Source organism: Haemorhous mexicanus, chromosome 12 (genome assembly GCF_027477595.1).
Source record: "Haemorhous mexicanus isolate bHaeMex1 chromosome 12, bHaeMex1.pri, whole genome shotgun sequence".
NCBI lineage: Eukaryota > Metazoa > Chordata > Aves > Passeriformes > Fringillidae > Haemorhous > Haemorhous mexicanus.
In genome coordinates this window covers 15,405,948-15,418,377 of record NC_082352.1, presented here as the reverse complement: position 1 = coordinate 15,418,377, position 12,430 = coordinate 15,405,948, and the positions used below count along the sequence as shown (strand labels likewise).

General features: G+C 44.9%; 1 protein-coding gene across 1 annotated transcript in view; it reads right to left on the bottom strand.

The window, feature by feature from the left end:
- Nucleotides 1-12,430, bottom strand: part of ATP6V0D1 (ATPase H+ transporting V0 subunit d1) — a 33,885-nt gene that overhangs the window by 12,465 nt on the left and 8,990 nt on the right. Inside the window, exon 2 of the mRNA XM_059857252.1 lies at nucleotides 11,912-12,083. Coding sequence (XP_059713235.1) covers nucleotides 11,912-12,083 — 172 coding nt within the window. The remainder of the gene's footprint in view (nucleotides 1-11,911; nucleotides 12,084-12,430) is intronic.

Here is a 12,430-nt window from a genome sequence, read left to right as displayed (position 1 = left end):
GACTGCAATCTCCAGGACAGCAAGAAGGGCCTGTTTATGAGAACTGAGGTAAGTCCCTTGCAGCAAGCAGCTGGTTCCTGGTAAATAAAAGCATCTGCACCCTAACACAGATGCTTCTCCACAAGGTGCACTAGAACAAGGATACAGAAGATCATTTCCCAGCTCCACCATCTGCCCTCAACACACAAGTTTCCTTAGTGCAACACAGGAGCTTTTAGAAAAGACCATGGCCAGCACTTCTCTCAACAAAGCCAGGCAACAATATACAACCAGACCAAATTTGTTATTTTAACTCAGCCTACAGTGAAGGAATAGGTAAGGAACTACAGTCATGTATGCCAGCACACTTCCTTCCTATCCTCAGTTTACTACAGATACCACTCTCCACAACATATTTGCAAGGAGCCTCGCCAATGTCAACTGTACAAAAAAGGAACTGAAGAGAAGTGTCTGGAGCCCTACTGCTCTCAGGTCTTCAGAGCAGCTCACTGGAGTCCCACCAAGCTCATTCATGCCTTCCCAGTCTAGCTCAGCACAAAAGCCACAGCCAGGTTTCAGGAGAGCTGCCAACATCTGAGTCTCTTCACACATGGAAGCTCCTGCTTTTGGACTGGTGGTCTCAGGAAAGACAATCCAGCTGGCTTCCAGTGCCAGACAGCAAAACATGGCCATCCTTGTTTAATTTATACCCCTTAATTTGACTGTTTCCTCATCCTTCAGGGAGGTCTGGGAAATGCATGGTCTATAGCCCAAATGCCAAGGAAGCACGACTGTTTTAATGATTACTTCACCTCCTTAAATCTTGCTGTCAAAGGATTCATCCCTGCAGGAACAGTCAATATGTGTGAGACAGAAGGGGAATTCTCATTCAAATTTCCCTCCTGAAAACATTTCAAACCTTCACAATAACATGGCAAATGCAGCAGGACAAAGGTCTTCTTGAACCTGTTAAGGGCAGGCAGACAGAAGCAGCACTACCTAATCCTTAACAATAGTTCCATTTACTTCAAGCAAGGCCAAACCATCCTCATTCACATTCAGTCCCTACTTCATCTCAATAAAACCAGTCACAGCTTAGCCACTCATGGCTACAGGACAAGTCTTCCAGTGCCAGTGCAGCTAGAAAAGCCTCTTTTTCCATCTGTGGAAGGGGCAACAGTCACATTGCTGTGTCAGGTTTCAACAAGGACCCATCTGCCTCCATCAGCAAAGCTGTCCCAAGACCACAGCAGAGGTCCTGGCTATGCTGGCATTTCCTCCCAGGCCCAAAGAAATAAATTAAGTACAGCAGCAGCAGCGTTTCTAAGAAGCTCTAACTGCTTGTGTAATGGAGCAACTTTTGTTGTCATCTTCCTCATCTCCTATAAAGTTCTGACCAGCTTCAAATGTTTCAGCTTTCATGATTAATGCCTGCTCAGAGCCCCCCAAGAGCATTTTAACCTTCACTAGCTTTCAGTGCAGCTAATAAGAGGACCATGTTCTGGGACACATAAGAAAATAGAACTAGTCTGTCACTTGCAACACCATGAAGCCTTACTTCAGCCCACTTGGATGGCCTCTTCACAGCAAAACTCTCTTGCACACAAACATGTTTTACACTCCTGCTTTGAGCTGCTTTCTGCTCACCTGGGAACATGGGCACAAAACCAGCCAGAGTTTGACATGCACGGTTACATCAGGCATAACTCTTCCTGTCACTCACTGAACAGAGGTGTTGCATATTCCAGAAATTCACAGAAATACAATTTTAGTCAATACTGAGAAGTGTCAGTAACATCTCACAGGAGAGTATAATTTCTTATTAAGGGACCAAAAAGAGTCAGCAAACATAGAAATATCCTCAGCATCATCCAGAACAGGACAGAGACAATGATTTACAGCTTCCTGAAGTCTGAGACAACTGGAGCCACTATCTTAGCTCCTCCAGCAACTCCCACTGCAGAACAATATGCATTGGGTGACACTCAGATAACAAGAACAGCCTAGAGAAGCCCAAAGAGAGGCACTGGTGGGGGAAACTTTCCTTCCAGCAGCAGCAGGCCAGAGTTCATTCTTACTGCTGGTTTTGGGAGGTATGGTCTCAGGCAGACACAGCAGAGAATCCTGATAGAGAAGAGGGGAGAGCCAGCCCCCAGAAGCTAAATCCTGACATAGTCATCCATGGGTAGCTATGGAGCAGAATCAAGCAGGAGTAGAACACAAGTGCAAAAGGCATACACAAGTACTTTGACAATCTAAGTTTTCTCCTTCTGGCATTACTTAAGTACAGACAATGATAAATGAGATATGCAAGAAAGACTACAGTGGCCCACTGAATATTTGGAAAGGCTGTTTTAGCATGGGAGCACATGAAATGCATGAACATGCATCATATGGGGCATTTACAATTTGGCCTCAAGGCACTCAGGCACAGCCCTGCAAGGCAGTGACCCCAAAACAGTTACAACTTCTCCCTCCTCCACTTACTAATCTAATCTAATCATAAAGAGTCATTGTCCTACAGCAGATAGGTTGGTCTTTATTGCTTTCTGTTCCAGGATACTAAAAAAACCGTTAACAATACTGCAAGTAGTCACTTGCATGACTAATGATGGAATATTGCATGACCTGAGATTCTCAGGGATCCTCCAAAAGTAGAGCCAAAACTGTAGCTCAAACAGCTGCTCCGCAAGGGATCATGAGGACAGACCTCCATGTCACAGCCAACAGACAGCAGTGGGCCAATGCAGAGGTGCATAGCAGGGGTTTTGTCAGGATGGGTTAAGATATTGCCTTGCTCAGGCAGCTTTAATGCTTTCCAAAACCAGCATTAGACATTAACTCAGACTACTGTGAGCAAAGGAAAAGTTCCTATGTGACTGCATTGGGCAGTTACTCAGATTAATATAGAAGCATGAATTTATTTTGGGACAAAAAAGGGAAATTTCCAGTGGGATCAGAGCAGTGCTCTGAACTCGGCATAAATTCCAGAGACAGCTTTACAAGATAATGAAGTTGTTTTGACTATAGTCACTTTAGCATCTAGCGCTTCCCTCTTGCAGCTCATTCAGTTCACACACTCAGGGGATGTTGGGAAAAGTAACTTGGGGGAAAAGTTTCAGGCTGTTGTACCGCTGCTTCCTTGGGTTTGTGCATAAATACACAGATCCATCTATATCCCACTGGATACTGTGCTGGTACACAGAGCCACTTGTCACACCTCTCTCAAGCTCCAAATGTTAAGCAGCCATGGGGGAAAGCAACACACAGACTTCAAAGCCCAAAAGAGCAGTGGCTGACACTAAGAATAGTGCCAACAGCTGAGATGTTTGTATCTGTGGGGTCGGCTTAAGATCATTAGTAAATAACTGCACAGATGTCCTGATCTGGAAAGGAGAGGAATGTTGCACATCAGGAAGATCTCAGTGCCCCACTGAGACTTGTTTGAGTAATAGACAATGGATGTGAACAGAGGCAAATCCTTTAATCAGCTTTTCAGCTTGTATTAGAACAGGTCAGATCAGCAGCAGTTCTACCTCTCATCTGCAGCTGAAGTTCAGACAGTCCAGGGAACAGCGAGAGCAAATGCAGTGTGTGATGATCTCTGCTCAAAGCGTCCTTGCTGGTCTCTCCCTATCTTTGCACACTGTCCTTCCTAGAGTCACACCAATACAAACCATACCTAAGTGCTACATTCGTGAACCTGCCAAAGAGAAAGCTGAGAATTTCATGGTTGCCACCACAAACCAAGGGCGCTGAGCCAGGAAGTGGGTGCTCTGCTAAACTTAGATCAACAAGACCATTTGAGAGCAAAGAGTTATAACTTCACAGTACTACAGAGGCTGTGGCAGCCTTTCAAAACCAAGTATCCAGGAATGTTCTCAGCATTAATCTATATTTAGCTGTATCTCCACATGATTTTCACCATCCTCTAGTCTAGGTCTCTAGGGATACTGACCTCAGTTTTCCACTGGTATCATCTGTTAACTTACATGCAGTGATACAGTGTTAGCTGCATTAAAAACTAATGTGGAAAAAAGCTACAAGAAATACTTTTAATTTTAAGGCTTTATGAATTTGACTCAGTGTTCCTGATGTGTAAAAACCCCTTGAAACATCAGGGAATGTTTTGAGCACCTTGCAGCCTGTGCAAGAATCCCTGGTTACCTCAACTTGATGCCTCCACATTTGAGAAACACAAGGCTGATATGCAAAGCTGAGCCCTGGCACTCCGTGCCATGTTGAACAGACTTGAGCCCTAATTAAATTTTAAATATTGACCAAAAACATGTAATCACGCTGCTTTCACAGGGACCAGCTGCGGAAGTCAAATTTGCATGAAGTTTTTCTGATCTCACCTGTAAAGCACAAACGCCACAACATTTCATGGATATAAAATAAGAGGAAAGGCTGCACTGTTCACATTATCCCCCAAACTGTCTCTAGTAGCTAAGAAACCTGAATGAGTTTAGAGGCCTAAAAGCCTTTACCTGCTTCTCAGTGAATGTGTGGTCTGGACCTAGCCAATGTGCAGAACATCTCTGTGCATACACACCTGCTGCCAGGCGAAGACAAGAAAATTCATCATCCCATCTGACATGCAGTAAACCATAGGAAGCAGACATAAGATTTAGCTCAGCCTCTAAATATTGTGGTATTTATTCAAAGCTCTACAAAAGTGTTTGCTAGACTTCAAACTAGCTTATAGAATGGACCTGGAAGAGGGGACAAGGACCCAAGATGCCCCCAGGAAGCCTTCAGAAGTAGTGCATTTGGCCTCCAGACCTTCTCTGGGCTGGACTTGCCACTCTTGAGTATTGGGTGAGGCAAATCAATGGAAAGGTAAAAGGAAAACAAAAGCTGCTAAGGTCAAGCATGAAAGATCTTGGGAATGGTTTCAGTCAAGGAGTGAAGCATGTTACATGTAAACAGAATTGCTTAGTGAGTGCACACTCAGCTGAAGGCACTGCACATGGGTTTTCTTCTGGAAAAGCTGCAGTCACACAAATTGATTTGAGCAGCTTTGATTACCTCCTAATACACACTCCCTTCCCTTCTTGTTTTATGCCTCTAACAGACATTCTCTTCAGCCTGTTGAGGAAAAGACTGCAGGAAGGATCATGGGGGAAGTACAAGGACTGTTCTTGCAAACTGCAGACTCACCAGAGAAATTCAGCTTTACACAAAGCCCAATAAGATACAGAAGTCCACACACTGCCTGTGGATGACACCAAATGAGCTTGGACAGGGATGATATCCAGTGCAATAAATTCTCACCCAGAACCTGCATGCTAGAGCCCCTTCTCGCACTCTGAAGTTTCACTGAAGACTTCCCTAAGTGACACATGGGCTGAAATCTGGAGCTCATCACTCACTTTTTGAGCATCTTTACTGCCACCAGTAACATTTTGTTAGCTTTTTGTTAGCTTTTCTGATCACTACCAGAGCTCACTGTTTGCCAGGCACTGTGTTAACACACTGTTAAGAACAGTGTTGCTCTGTAGCCTAACAGTAAGGGTGTTCCCATTCAAATCCACTGGCCAAATGAAATGTTTTTCAGGCATCAGGGAAAAAACAAAGCAGCCTTTTAATGTAATACACAGTGAAACACACCTTTCAAAAGATTCCCTTTCTAATGAGGGCACCCGCAGTCACACCGTGACTCTCACAGTCACCACCATGCAACGCAGTCCATCATCACAGATATTGGTTCCGGGAAACCAGTATGAGACCAGCATCCTTTGGGAATGCAGGTGAGCAGATGCAGCTCTGATGCCACCATCCAGAGGACACAAAACTCTGATCATTTCCAGACCATTAGCTACATGCCCTCTAATTTTGAATATTGCATAATCCCTCCAAGAACTTGGCTTATCAGTTCAACTTTGCACTCCCTGCAAACACGGAAGCTGTTTGTCAGAAACCTGTGCTGCTTTGCCAAAACAATCTCTGCCAGAAAAGGCTCTTAAACCTTTTATTGCAAAATCCCCAGCCACTACAGTAATTTTTGTTTCCTAACCCCACTGCCACCAAGGAACCTGACTGAAATAGTATAGTGTAATTTTAAATGCAGCAGCATTAGGAAAGATCCTTCAGACTGTTGGACTTGTCACAATGAACTCCATCTAATGTAAAGCTTTTGAAAGGTTTTTTTCCTTCTGCAGGAAAGGATTTCAAAAGGACGCAGTCATATTTTGTAACCTCCACAGTTATGCCAGGATGCACACTCCAGTACATTTAGAATGAAGACAGGCAACTTCCTATTCCAGAGAAAAAGAGTAGTGCTCTTCAGCTTAAGTAGCAATTGAAAAATTTGGCTCCAGAAAAACAACTGCTGCAAAATTAAAACTGAATTCAAAGTTGTGCAGCAGAAACTAGTGCAGGGGAGAGGCAGAGCAGGACTGGGTCAGGGAGAAGGTAACAGAGGGAAGTGTCAGTGAAGAAAAGGCACACACAAGGGGAAAAGGTACATGCAGCCTCATCAAAAACACATCTTGTGACCACAAAAACATACTGAAAGCCAAGTTCCCAGCTGCGTCCTCGGGGCAAAAAAAGAACCTGGTTCCCAGCCCTTACAGGCTGGTAAGATAAAGATAAAAGATGACCTAGTCTGTCCTCTAGATGACAGGCTTGATCACAGATCTGGAAGATGTATTTAGACCCAGCTTGCCCCTAGCCCTCACTCCCACAGCACACACAGTGCCCACAGTTGCCAGCAGCTCCCCCACTGAAGACAACCCTTCTCTGCCCATCACTTTGCTGGGAGGGCTCAAGGGGCCCAACAGCTGCCAGGGCCTTGACACTGGTCTGCTGCAAAGCCAGACTTCCCAGAGCAGGGAAGAGAGTGTGCTGAAGAAATGGGGAGGTAAAAAACCCCAAAAACAAGCCTCAAACAAAAAACCCACACACAACAAAAACCAAACAAACCAATCCAAAAAACCCACTAAACCCCTTTCCCTACCACTGGAAAAATACTAAAGCTGACAATCTGATCAGGCTAAAGCAGGCTGGAGTCAGGATTCTTTATCATAACGTTGTCCTATCTAAACCATATACAGGAACACGGGAAGGAAGGAAAGACAGGCCATGGCACTCTTGTCAGGCTAACACAAAGAACAAAGCCCGTACAGAAAGGCAAGGCAGCACATCACTAAGAAGAACCTAAAACCCACTTCCATCCCACAAGTCAATATGTGCTTCAGGAAGTGGCTTTTGCTGTTTCAAGAACACTTAATACCTGTTTGTTGCTGCCCTACAGAACATCACTGCATTCCCTCAGCCGAACAGTCCATTGTTTGTGTTGGAGCAGAGATGTTAACAGACAATTTGTGCCTATCATTCAGAACCTACTATGGTTGGCTGAAAGACATGGGGAAGCACCAGCAGACTTCCAGCAAGGAGCTGCATGGCAAGATGCAGGGCTAGCAGGTGTGTTATGGAGACTGCAGCAGCTCAGCAAGTCGAGCTTTCTGCTTGCAGTGGCAGAGGCTGCCAGCTACAGCCACCACTTGAAAAAACAAATTGAGGAAGTTGGCTGATTTCCCTTATTTTGGTACTAAGAACACAACACTTGCCACAGAAGAGTTCCTGGAGAGAACCAGAGCCAGGAAAGAGTCAGTGTGGTGCCAGGAGAGGAGCACAACAGGACAAAAAAAAAAAAAAAATCAGTGTCAGCAAGTGACTTGGGAAACAAAGACCTTACTTTGAGGTTGCTGCCTAGCCGTGTTCTGGGGTCAGTTTTGTTCTCGTGCTTTTAAACACTGTCCTTTCTCCTATGCTCAGGATAGAGGTTAACTCCTGCCCACCTCCCCAGGTGAACATCCTCTTCCACGCTGGCTGTGCACCTGGCAACAGGAAGCACGGGGCTGGAGTGCCACCTTCCGGCAAGGAAGCGGCAGCGCGGCCTCCCCTCCCTGGAGCGGGGCATGGAGCACGCACCCTCTGCTCCAGAGCCCCTGCACTGCCCCTACTGCTGCTTCTTTCCCTGGCCCCACTTACTGCAGGGGCTGCTTCAAAGTGGCAAGTGAAATGACACGGTATCATTCCACCTGGGACAAACGGCATGGCTCCCGGCAGGTTGGTGCTGGGGCCAGAGGAGACAAGGACCACAGCTGCTCCCACAGACATTTCCCCAGATCTCTGCAATGTGTCCTGAGTCAGATTAGAGCATCCTCAAAAAAATAAACACAACAGTCACCCGATGATCCACTCAAAACCACCTCAAAGGTTCAGCAGGACATTCAGGAAGGAGAAAGCTTGACTGTTTTTTAAGTGCTTGATCCACCTCCTGGCATCAGCCATGCACAGCTTGGCCACTATCAATGAGTGTTAAGAGGCCCCGATGTGCCCATCTTACGTGAGGTTATCCAGGAGTCCTAAGAAGGCCAAAAAGGTAAAGTACACACAAAGACATCCAAGCAGCAATGAGTTTCAAAGCTGAACTGGACATGCTACAAAACATTTCCTTCCAATTTGAGCCAGACACACCTCCTACAATCCCACTCAATGTTAAAAATCTCTGTTTACAACTCAAAAGAAGTCTCTGTGAACTCAAGCTTTCCAGCCCTGCTCAAACTTTCCACATCTTTCTACTGTTTTTTATTTCATTTCAGCCTGTATACTATTAGCACAGATACATCAGTTGAGTACAATTTCTTCTTCTGACCACCTGGTGCCTCAATTGCCTTGAGCTGTCTACCAGAAGCAGTCTTTATAATTTCCTGCTCAAGTCTCATTAACTACCCTGAAAGAATGGAATGGGAAATAGTCATGTTCAAAAGGCAAAGATAAATCATCCCCTATCTGTGTGTACACCCAGAATGAAAAATCAAGAGGCAAAGGCTTGTCCCAGTGTCCCCCAGGCAGGCAGGATCACACAGTATCTGGGTGCACAAACACAAAATCCCCAGCACTGCCAACATCCTTTGGCTGAACACTTACAGAGCTGCCTCCATACATGCCTGAGCTAGATGAAAACCACTGGCACAAGCATGTGCTACCAGCTCCAAAGAGAGCTGTTCTCCACTCCAACTATCTGGGACACGCATGGGAAGTTTTACACTGTCAGCAGACAAAAAGCTCTGGAATTTCTGTCCCCTGCCCCAAACCAAGACCTACAACAACTCAAGGGACAGTTTCAGGGAACACAGTCTGAAAGGCAGCCTAAGAAGTCACAGCCTAAGAAGCCTCTTTTCTACTAGGCCTGTCACCAAAATACTAGGTTTACCTAGAGAAGATACTAAGACACAAAGACACACTGGACAAAAGCAGCACCCTCTCCAAACTCCATGTGGCTCACTGTATCTTGTTTTAACCTGCCTGTAGAGTCATTACAAGTAATGAGAGTTTCTAATAGCCTGATAGTGACTCCCACCTTGGACCAGTCAAAGCTGGTAACACCTTCTCTACTTCAACAACACTCCACTGGTGGGCTGAGTGCAGACCCAGAGCAGACCCCTCCAACAGTGGTGCAGCAGAACCACAACAAAACCCAAATGAACACTTGACCTCCTCGCACAAAAGACTCTACAAGAGTGCAGACATTCCACATGGAAAAACAACTTTCTCCTGCTTCACCTTTTGCCTTCCTCTAGGCAGCACTGCAGACAATGGCATTAAAGCAAATCTTGTGGGTAAAAAGGAAAGGAAGAGATAAAAGTGAAGACAACTTGAGAAAAGAACATTCTGTGCTGAACAGAAACAATATATTGAAAAAGAGATTATGCAGTAGCAAGAGATAGAGGTATCTGCAGAGAATCATGTTTTGCTGTAGAGAACTCATCAAAATCAGAATGACAAGCAGAACAAGATCAAAGTTAAATCTAGTTGAGGGCAGAACACCAGTTTTAAAAAGTGATTCCAACAGCTGGTAAGAACCAGCCTTTCTGATTACACAAGATGTCTAAGGTCTTCTGCAACACACAAGGTGGATGTAGACACTGGATAAAGATCAACAGGACTGAAGTTAAGAGGAACTGGATTTCCATGGCCATCCATAGCCTTCCTACCAAGTCAGGCAGTGTGTAACCAAGGCAGGCATGGTCTGAGAACATTCAGCTCACGTTTGCTACACATTGGTTATTAAAGTGAGACTCTTAGGCAACAGCAAAGTTTTAAAGTCTGCAAGATACTGCTGTGCTGCCCAAACCATTGCCTTTAAACAGATATGACAGAAGCATTAGCAATTACTATGATAATTCCATGGAGACATTTTCATAATCCTGTAACACAGCAAAAGAAAAGCAACAGTGGAGGACCACCTACCTAATATTGCCAAGCTCAAACAGTACTGATGTCTTGACAGAAAATTCAAGATGGGCAAAAAGGTGTTTTAAGAGTTAACTTAAGTTTGAGAGAATAGAAGAGATTGCTCCATACAGCTAAGATGATGAATTAGAAATTGCTTCATACATTGGAACCACTGCTGCAAAATGGACATTTAGTAATGTTTTGCTCCATGTTTAGGTCCAAACATGAAAACTCTAGAAATTTTACTGACAAGCTCACAGGTAAAAAATATTTCTTAGAAAACAGGAAAGGCTTAGGAGACAGCTTTAACCCAATGACACAGAAAATAATAGATATGAGCCACTGGGTTAGAAAGTGAGATAGCAGCAGCACCCAGACACAGAAAGGAGTGAACACAAAGGCAGGTGGCAGAGAGACAGGTGTTTACTCAATATTTGCAAATACAAGAGATGCCACAGATAGATGAAAATTTAATTTTTTTCCATTAACCACAAAGATCTTTCTACATCAGCCTGCATCATTCAAAAACTTGTTGCTGGTAAGCAGGATAAGAGACAACTGCCAAAAATGCATGATTAAATATCACTTGCCAGAGCATTTGTGATGAGCCCAGACTCACTGTACCAGAGGTGATACATTAACTATCCCACTTGAGAATAGAGTATGATCTCCTTCTCAAAAATGCAAGTTAAAGTACATTTTATCAAACCAGAAACTTACTCTTGTCCTTGAGGCATCTCCTTGGTGGTTACAGGAGACCACTGGCTATGTAGCTTGCAAGCTAAACTAGAGCTTACAGGAATATAGACTAAGGAAAGGAAAAGTCAATTTTACTTCCATGTTTCAGATGCAAGCTAGGACAACTAGCATCCCTCTGTCACAAACAATTCCATTTTGTTACCGAACAAAATGAGAGCAGCACAATGGGAAGCAGAGGGTTGTACAAAACCCCTGGGAGAGGATACCCTGAGAGTGCTGGGCTATTTCAAGCTTTTCACATCAGCTGAACCTGCTGTGGAAGCCCCATGTGTTTCCACCAACTGACAGAGACGTGCTGAGGCTGCTGCAGCCCTGCGTTTCTGCTGCTCATTCCAGGTCCTGCTTTCCCCTAGTGCTCGCATTTGCTGGATCCCACTGAGCTGTCCAAGAAAAACAAACCAGTCAAAGGTTAACCCCAAAAGGGAAAAGTTGTTCAATTTCTGGCCAGCTCAACTCCCTGAACCAGTTTGTGTGGGGCCAGAGCCTCTGGGGTGGGACAGCAGAATCACATCAGCCCTGATGAAGGCTGTCAGTGGCTCAGAACTAGCAAGCAACTCCTGTAATGCACATGCATGGCATATGCCTATATTTTGCAGCAGGACCACAGTTTAAAAAAACCAAAAACATTTAACACAAGGGACAAAGATAAATGGTATCTCTAAGAGACTGAATCAGTACTGCAATGGAAGGCAGCCAAGCAGCTGTACCAATGGAGCACATGCTCCCTGGGAACAGAAGCCTTTAATAACACAGTGATACGATGCTGCTGCTTTGAGATCTCCAGATAGAATCACTCCTGTTTCATTCAAGAAGCTGCATAAAACACAGCAGACGCAGGGCTGAGAGTAGAAAGCTGGTCTGAGAGCTCTCAAGCCTGGAAGAACACCAGCATTTCAAAAGCTGCTCATGACCAGCTGGTACTCACGTGATAAAGTCCAGAAAACTTGCCAGGGGCTCATAGGCATGGTTCCTCATGTGACGGAACTCCACCACCATCTTCTCCTTCAGTTTGTCATCAATGACAGACACAGTGAGTGGGGATGCTTCATTGGCCAGGAAGTTCCCATAGTCTGTGCTCTGGAGGTGCAGTTTCAAGTCTGAAAAGAAAAGAAAAATTCCACTCTAGAGGGTTTTGGGCTGGATTTGGGTTTTTTTTCAGCATAGCCAAGAAAGCTGCTGCTCAGCACTTCTCTAGGCACTCTCTTCTCTGAAAGATCACCTAGACAAATCCCATGTGTTAGGTCACACACTTAGCTTTATCATGGACAACCCAAATGCAGGAAAAGATCAGTGCTTCACTGTAACAGACTTGCCTCACCTTAAAGGCAAATCTGTGGCACCATCTGTGTAACAGAGCACACGCACTGGTGCCAGCTGTTCACTCTGCTAGGTCAAGGTGGAAGCTTACTGATTTTCTAGGAGGTACTTGCTACAAATCCAGCGG